The sequence below is a fragment of the Lycium barbarum genome, chromosome 5, assembly GCF_019175385.1.
Source record: "Lycium barbarum isolate Lr01 chromosome 5, ASM1917538v2, whole genome shotgun sequence".
NCBI lineage: Eukaryota > Viridiplantae > Streptophyta > Magnoliopsida > Solanales > Solanaceae > Lycium > Lycium barbarum.
Genome location: NC_083341.1, coordinates 751361 through 760013, shown reverse-complemented (window position 1 = coordinate 760013; position 8653 = coordinate 751361). Strand labels below are relative to the sequence as shown.

Below are 8653 nucleotides of genomic sequence, written 5' to 3'. Positions count from 1 at the left end.
GGGCACTGGTCGCGGCCCACGGGGTTGGGTCGTGACATATACTTATTCAATAAATTCCACAATAAATCAATAAATATACCACATTTGAATCAAAATTATTGAATTTTGCCGAACTTGTACTTCTCATATTAGGTTGGCCCCGATAACCCTACCTTGTAAAGTGAAACAACAGAGAGACAGGGCCAGGATCTCTAGCTCTGTAGTCTGTACTAAGCTTGCAAAACTTGTAATTTAGAGATTTCGTTGAGAATCTTTCAACAGTAAACGCAAGTTCAATTCACATGATTCCTTTTTTCCTCGCTTCCCTGATTCCTCAAAGAAATAATCTGATAGGAGTTGAGACCCTCTGATAAGCATTAATAGGAAGAACATCAATACATAAGTTTTCCTTTTTCATAACTATTTGCTACACTTGACCTGAGAATCTTTTGGAAACAGTCTCTCTACCTCCATGAGGTAGGGGTAAAGTCTGCTAACACTCTACTCTTCCCAGACACTACTTGTGAATTTACATTGGGCATGTTGTTGTTGTACACCAATACAGAAGTTTAACAAAATACATATAGTTGATTAGTTGTGGTACTTTTAGATGATTTATTATGTCAATTTTATTTAGAGCTGAAGAAATTAGTGGCTTAACTCACATAGCGAACTACGTTGAGTTTAATCCTTATACTGCACTTACAGAGTACTCATGCTAAAAAGATTGTTCTTTCCTAAGCATTAACTACACCATTTGAATTCCTCCAAAAACAATATAACAATAGTGATATGTTTCCATTTGATAGTGGACAAGGATTTAGATTCTACTTTGCCTATTCTAAAATGATTAAACAAGAAGATCCTTGATTAGAATTTATAAACGTATCGGATAATGTCCAGATATATATTCTCGTGTCTATATGCACATTTTTATTTTCGAAAAAAGCATATTTTCTTTATCCAGCTACTGAGTTGATTGCTTTTGCAACTAAAGTTATATCCAAGGGTGAGTCTTTGCTGATTCATACTATAGTTCAATCCCAAAATGACAAATCACAATTGAGCAATGATATGACCAAATGGCAAAAACAAAATAAATTATCTAGCATTCAATCGACTTAATACACTTTCAGATAACCCGCTGCATCTTAACCCCACCCTTGTCATGGCACCCCAAGAAAGATAAGTCCATGAGAAATTGAGAATTGTAAAGTACGCAATGTTTCTATATTTTAGTGCTCAATGTGCATTTAGCTCAATTTGCTACCCAAAAGGTACAAAGAGGGGAGACATTTGATCGCCAAATCTGTATATATTAGACAGTAAGCAGTTCTCTGTATATCCTCTCTCAGATGCAAGACCAATACAGTTGCAAGAAGACATGTCTTCTAAGGTAAACAACAATAGATGTTCTCAAAATCCAATGCATTTGGCTACAATACAATGTCTCTTCTACCTTTTGTTTGACTGGAAGTTCCGGCTGCTTCTACTAATATTTAATCTCAGTCAAAAGTTCTACGTAATTTAGAAAAGAAAGAAAGGAGGAATTTATCAGTATGGTTTGACAAATAATGAACTGAAGAATATAATTATTTAAGCTTAGGGAAAGTACCTCTCAAGAGTGCCAAAAACTCATGTTTCCTTGATCTTGCTAATTGAAAGGTCTAAATGTAGATAAGTCACACAAGCCATAAAGAAAAGGAAGAAGACAGAAGTCAACATCAATGGCTCTGCAAGCATGTAAATGGGGCTGAATTGGTAATAGACCTGCACAGAGAGTTTTGTTAGGGATTTGGCTTAGTTCATGATCAACCATGAAGTGATATTAATACAACAAAATGGAAGCACTAACAGCTAAAGCAAAATAAAAGCTGAATCCGGATAACACTCGTAGTCAAGACATTGACGGCTTCATTTGGTTGGTGTCTTAGTAGTGTAACAATACTTGTTGTTTCCCTCTTTTCTTTTTGGATAGGTGACACTGAAGTGTTCCTTCAAAGATATTGCAAGCTTTAAAGGGCTTCACTTCTAAGAGATAGAGCTTTTTCATAAACACTAAAGTAGATTTAAGGAAGCACAATGTCTGTTGACTTTAATCTAATATTTGACTAACCTGTATCCAACTCTCCATATAATTTACAAATTACGAGAAAGATTAAAGCCTATGGCCAAAAGGGTTCTCGCACAGAAGAACTGTTCTTGCAGGCTTAGTATGCAAAGACTGGTCGAGATAACAAACATTATCTTGTTCTATTTTATGAAGCCAATTTTACTCCTATTTTTTTCATAGCCAGCATACCCTGAAGGTACAAGGTGCGTCTTCATTAACCAATCCCAGAGATTGCTTCCTTTTCCAAAGATGATAAGATAAAGTAAAACAGAATATAAAAGTCAGCAAGATCACCTGGAAAGGAGAATTGTGCTCAGGAACTACATTGGCTTTCTCCAGGACCACCACTGTCCTTCCCACAACATCAAGATATGAGTATTTTCTCTGAAAAAATCAAAAAGCACTTAGTTTAACTTGTCTAACTCAAGTATACTTATCTAAGTTGGCAGTAATCAAGTATAACCTGACAATTAAGAAAATAAAGAAAGAAAAGCACATGTAAGCCCCTTTTAATATAATTTTATTTTACTAGATAAAAAAAAAAAATTGATGAAAAATGTAAGCCCCTTTTACCTCAACAACTTGCGTCACTTGGACATTAACCGTCAACGGGAAACTAAGGGTAGAAGAAAAAGAAAGGAAAAATAGAATAGAGGTGAAGAAGAAAGTAAGAGAAAGCCATCTTCTTTCCTCTTTATGGTTTTGGATGGAAAGTAAGACAGAAAGGATAACAAAAAATATGTTTCTCTCGTTCATCACAGGCCTGACTCCTTTGAGCCTCTATTATTCTTTCTCAGAGTTTCACATGATACTATCAAAGTTGGTTAGCAGATATTTCTACAGGGACTAGAGGTATAGGTTATGATAATTTTTAACATATAAACAAATAGCGAAGTTTTACTTATACGAGAAATACAATCTGTTAAGTCACGGGAGAGTTACCTCAGCCCGTTCTTCCACAGGAAAAGGAACAACAGCGGATGGGTTCTTTGATCCTTCTGGCAACACAACCTGAAATTTAATATCCTTGCCCCATTACTTTCATGTTGCAACAAAGAATTCAGAGAACCGAGGCAACAAATACCAATTAAACAGTTAACCAATTTAACTCAACAAGGAGCGCCCACCTTGACAGTCAACTTTTCAACAACCGTCTCTACAAGAGGACATCCAAAACTGTAATTCAGGTAACGTGTGCCATCAGCTGCCTCAAAAAGGAAGTCCTCTAGTGGAACCCCATATCCAATGACAAAAGTAGATTTCCAGCCTCCAAATAATGGATATCGTGGTTCTATTAACAGCTCTGACTACAAAGGAAATTCATGGAAATCATAAAATCAAAAGAGTGCTTTATAACCTTGACACCGAAGAGAAAATTAAGACAATAAGGAGTGTCTCAAAGATATATGGAAGGAATAGGACTGATACCTTCTTAAAATTTGTGCGTAAGCGAGAGGACGATATGTTCCCTATGTTATCCCTGTAGTAGACAGAATGGACCCTTGGTGGTAATTCTGCAAGAAGATGCTTGAATGAGGAAGCACCACTGTGTGAGGGCCTAGACTGATATTCAACCCTGCCAGAAGCACCAAAAGATTTGAAGCAACTAATACACGAAACGTATATGCACTTACAAATGGTAACAACGACAAACAAGCTTCTAGACTTCAGTTAACTCAAACCGCTAAAGATGGTGATTCTAATTCCAGAAATCATTTGCTCAGAAAGCTAACCAGGACAGAATGTTGATTATTTCTATTAGGTGTATGTTTATGTTACTGTCTTTTATTGTCCTTACATCTTAGTGAATCAACAAAAGGAAGACCTTTCCTTTACCAGAATTTATTTCAATGTATAAAATCTTTACTCAATTTCTTTTTAAATACCAGCGTTATAAACTGAGTCTGATTATTCCGGTTGAGAAATAAGTTGACACTATCTAGTGGCTCTTCAATTTTCAAATTTAATTTGGGAATATGAACTATCCAATATCAAAGAATATTCAACCTAACATATACAAAAAAAAGAAGAAGCTGGAAATGTTGCAAGATATCGCTGATATATTTAACGGCAAACTGACCTTGAGAAAACACCTTTATGCCGAGCACCCGCATGTACCAATTCGTAATGCTCGGTGACCTGTATGCTGCCCCAGTGGGAGATTTCAATTTCGCGCACAAGCTCCTTAACCACAGCAAATGCATTATTGTTTTCAAAATGGACAATTACAGGTGAATATGTATATGGAGGTTGCTCCTCATATGGCCCATATCTTAGTTCTGTGTTTGCACGATCTGTAGGCACAACTCTTGTGAATGACTCAACCCTGCTAGTTGGTGTTTTTATAATCGTTGCTTGTTGTTTAATAAGATACGGTGACAAAATTTTTGCACTGTCACGGTAATAAACTAATTGAGACTCTGACTGGCTTATTTCTGCTGGGAAAGGCTCAAGAGAATGTGTGAATATATAAAGAATTTCTAGCGAGATGGCTTCACTTTTACCCAATGGTTTAAGCAAATGTATTAAATAATACTTAGTCCCATTTGGTCCATCAGGCAGGTCAGTTGGCTTCACCTCAAGTGGCAAATAAGACTTCTTTTTCTTCTTGCCAGCAACAGCTGCTGCTTTTACCAATGCCAGACGATCAGCTTCTGCGGGAGAGAAGGAAAGAAGGACTTCTGAAGCAGGAGATTCACCAATATTTTCAACCTGAAATTGCCAAACAATCAAACATCCAACTTTATTATTGTAAGGAAAAGTCTTAAAATGAATGCTTCTTCACAGGTTTATGGTAATAGACCAGTAAGTATTGCCGCAACATTTCCAAGGACTCTTGGTGTAACAATATTTTAATATTGAAATTTCACTAGTTCTGCTTTTATACTATTGAAATATTTCCAACTTCAAAATCCAGATTTAACCAAATTCACAGAAACATGTTCAGTTTATGGATCCTCACTTTACGGGTGAGATTTTTCTAAGGAAAGTTAATGGATGAACGTCAAGTTATATATAGAAGGTGATCAGCACATTAAAATAAAAGAAGTAAAACTCCACAAAAGGTCCAGTTAAAGTAGTAAACTCAGATCAATACCTTCAATGTCAAGAAAACCTTCACAATGTGTGATGTCAAGTCAATCTGCAGCAATTCGATACAACCAGTTAGTAGTCGAAATCATAGTGAATGCAAACAGAAATGAAGTTCTTACTAGCGTAGCTGCAAAAGTGAGGAGCTTCTTCTGACTACCAATAAAATGTTGTCTAAAGACATGAGAATGAAAGAGAACACAAGCAAAGAATTTTCTTTAAATTCTTCTCTGTGTTTTTACTTGTGGAAGAGAAAGGAATAAGAGAGAAAGCTCTTGGTGAGATTTGAAGTCTGCACCATCGGGTGCAGGGTTAAGTTGCAAGCATCGGGCTGCAACTCTATGCACAAGCAAACTTCTAGAAATAGAAAAAAGTTACTACTATCTTTGTATTCAAATAATGATCTAGAATATAATACCTTTCCATTTTGCATCTTTAGAAAGCTTTTACGGAGCAAAATGTTTTTTATTGACAACTTTTAGGATCCGTTTCCAGAGTTCGGTGGGATAAAAGTAACTAGCTACAAATTAGAATGTACATTATGAGGACAATGTTCTGTTGATAAATTTTTTTTTTTTTTTTTATACTGGTAACTTTGAGTATCAGAGCTTCGCAAATAGGTCTGAATGTTAGTTGAAATTATATGGATATCGTTTCCTTTATACATTTTTAGTATCAATGTCCACAAAAATGTCTACGCATAGGTTAAATAAGCAATATGCAGCGAAAGTTGAGATATTTATAAGGAAAAATGACTTCCGAATATATTTTCCCATTGAAATTTACAATTTTTATGTCCCCAAACAGCATTTCTCCAGCAAAAGTATTTTTACATAAGAAAAACATCTTCCACTATATCAATCATAAAATTGATCAGAAAACTCATATACTTCAGAGTAGAAATCTAAAATCAGAACAAACATAACAAGACATTATATAAAAACAAACCTTAATCAATGATGCGAGAGATAAATACTAGTCGGAATATTACTAAACAGGAGAGATGAATTGAAATTGAAAGATTAAGGTGAAACTGAGCTTAAAAGTTGAGATGAAAAAATGCAGTAGAAGCTGATATATTTGTTAAGTAAAATGTGTTCCAAATATATTTTCCTTTCGGGTTTTACAATTTGTGGGTAACAAAACAACATTTCTTCAGCAGAAAACTCATACACTTAAAATCTAATTATAGCCAGAAATTCTCAGCAAAATAACGTAACAAAACATAACCAAAAAAAAAAAAAAACCCCTTAATCAATGATGCGAGAGAAAAAAAAAAAGAAGAAGAAAAATTGAAGTCGGAAAACTGCCAAACAGGAGATATGAATTAAAATTGAAACTGAAAGTTTAAGCTGAACGTGAGAGCTTAAGCATCACCTCTAACTTTTTTGGTTTTTGATTAGACTTTCTTTCATGATTACTTTTGTCGTGATTATTCACAAGCTACGAGCTCAAAAATGCACATTTCAGGTAATTGAAGGTTAAACATGCTTAATGAGGACTAAAATTAGAATTTACAAATAAACAAGGGACCAAAAGTGCTATTAAAATTGAAGTTGAAAATGAGAGCTTAAGCTCAACTCTAACTTTTGGTTTTTGATTAGATTTTTCTTTCATAATTACTTTTGTCGTGATTATTCACAAGCTACGAGCTCAAAAAATGCACATTTCAAGTAATTGAAGGTTAAACATGCTTAATGAGGACTAAAATTAGAATTTACAAATAAACAAGGGACCAAAAGTGCTATTAAAATTGAAGTTGAAACTGAGAGCTTAAGCATCAACTCTAACTTTTGGTTTTTGATTAGATTTTTCTTTCATAATTACTTTTGTCGTGATTATTCACAACCTACGAGCTCAAAAATGCACATTTCAAGTAATTGATGGTTAAATGTGCTAAATGAGGACTAGAATTAGAATTTACAAATAAACAAGGGACGAAAAGGGCTATTAAAATTGAAGTTGAACGTGAGAGCTTAAGCATCACCTCTAACTTTTTTGGTTTTTGATTAGATTTTTTTTCATGATTACTTTTGTCGTGATTATTCACAACCTACGAGCTCAAAAATGCACATTTCAAGTAATTGAAGGTTAAATGTGCTAAATGAGGACTAAATTAGAATTTATCAATAAATAAGGGACCAATAAAATTGAAAGACTGAGATGCGTTCGGCGGTGACATTACAAATCTAATACGTATAACACATGAGTAATTAAATGGTAAAACAGTTAATACTTGAGGAAACTGTGATTATTCACAAGTTAGAGATCAAAAATGTACATTAAGATATTATAAGGACTAGAATTAGAATTTACCAATAAATCAGGGACTAAAAGTGCTATTAAAAATGAAATTGAAATTAGATTAAGGTGAAACAGAGCTTACACATTACAAATCTAATACGTATTAACACATGGATAATTAAATGGTAAAACAGTTAATACTTGAGGAAACTGTGATTATTCACAAGTTAGAGATCAAAAATGTACATTAGATATATCATAAGGACTAGAATTAGAATATGCGAATAATAAGGGACTAAAAATGCAATTTTAAAATTGAAATAAGATTAAGGTGAAACTGAGCTTACGCGGCGTTCGGCGGTGACGATCTGTAACTCCGGTGAGATCGACGGTGAAGATCCAGCGAGTAATGAAAGTGAAGTCAATATAGAGAAAATTAGGGCTAATCGAAGGATCGCCATAGCTTCCATTGTTGATTTTGAGAGGAAAAAATGGTAAACTCTCTTCAGTCTCTTAAGTCAGTCTTCTCTTTAACTGATTCATACATCTGAAAATTCAACAGTGCGTTGTGGACTTTGGGCTTTATTGTCCTTGGGCCAACATATCATTCTTTTGCGCGGATTGGCCTTCTTTTCGGTGGTCTTTAATTTTTGTCCCTCAAGTTGGTGGTCTTTAATTATGTCCTGAGGTTCTGGGTTCAAATCCTAGCTCAATAAAAAAAAATCGGTTTGGATTCGCAAGGCAGAATTTCTAGAGTTTCAATTTCTATCTGAAGCATGCAAAATTCTGCCTGCAGGCCTAACTTTGCTACAAAATTCTGTCTTGGATTTTTTTTTTTTACTGAGTCGGGGTTCAAACCCCAACATGATATTAGGTGAAGGACGAAAGTTAAAGACCACCAATTTGAGGGACAAAAATTAAGGACCATCCCAAAATAAGGACATTCTTGCGAATTGGCCCCAACATATTGGTGTTTGGGCTTGCTCTTTACGTTGTTGAAAAATTAAACATAAATAGCCGCTCACCAAAATATACATGTTTGATACATAATAGTATAAATTTGTTTAGCAAATTATTTTTGGCCTAACGGCCAAATGTGTAACTTCCCCTACGTTATTTGCATTTTTGCTCTTCGGATAGAAATAGTGTTCATCAGTCTATTTAGTTTAGTCTCCTCTTTAACTGATTCATACACTTGTAATCTGAAAATTCTGCACTGCGTTGTGG

The 8653-nt window shown here is 34.7% G+C and overlaps 1 protein-coding gene across 1 annotated transcript; it reads right to left on the bottom strand.

Moving 5' to 3' along the window:
• Positions 1-1062: 1062 nt before the first annotated feature.
• Positions 1063-7961, bottom strand: LOC132640019 (dolichyl-diphosphooligosaccharide--protein glycosyltransferase subunit 1B). Its single transcript, XM_060356424.1, has 9 exons — positions 7774-7961; positions 5190-5234; positions 4173-4804; positions 3521-3668; positions 3220-3399; positions 3035-3103; positions 2387-2476; positions 1595-1749; positions 1063-1497 (listed from the first exon to the last, which is right to left on the bottom strand). The coding sequence occupies exons 1-8, from the start codon at positions 7894-7896 to the stop codon at positions 1615-1617; spliced, it is 1422 nt and encodes a 473-aa protein (XP_060212407.1). The 5' UTR covers positions 7897-7961; the 3' UTR covers positions 1063-1497; positions 1595-1614.
• Positions 7962-8653: the final 692 nt, after the last annotated feature.

Excerpts from the sequence above, each read along its gene's own strand:
- LOC132640019 (XM_060356424.1), bottom strand. The coding sequence starts at position 7,896 with ATGGAAGCTATGGCGATCCTTCGATTAGCCCTAATTTTCTCTATATTG. Across the intron at positions 5,235-7,773 it reads TCGTCACCGCCGAACGCCGC|ATTGACTTGACATCACACAT; the intron begins GTAAGCTCAGTT and ends GAATTGCTGCAG. Across the intron at positions 2,477-3,034 it reads CTGTGGAAGAACGGGCTGAG|AGAAAATACTCATATCTTGA; the intron begins GTAACTCTCCCG and ends TGATTTTTTCAG.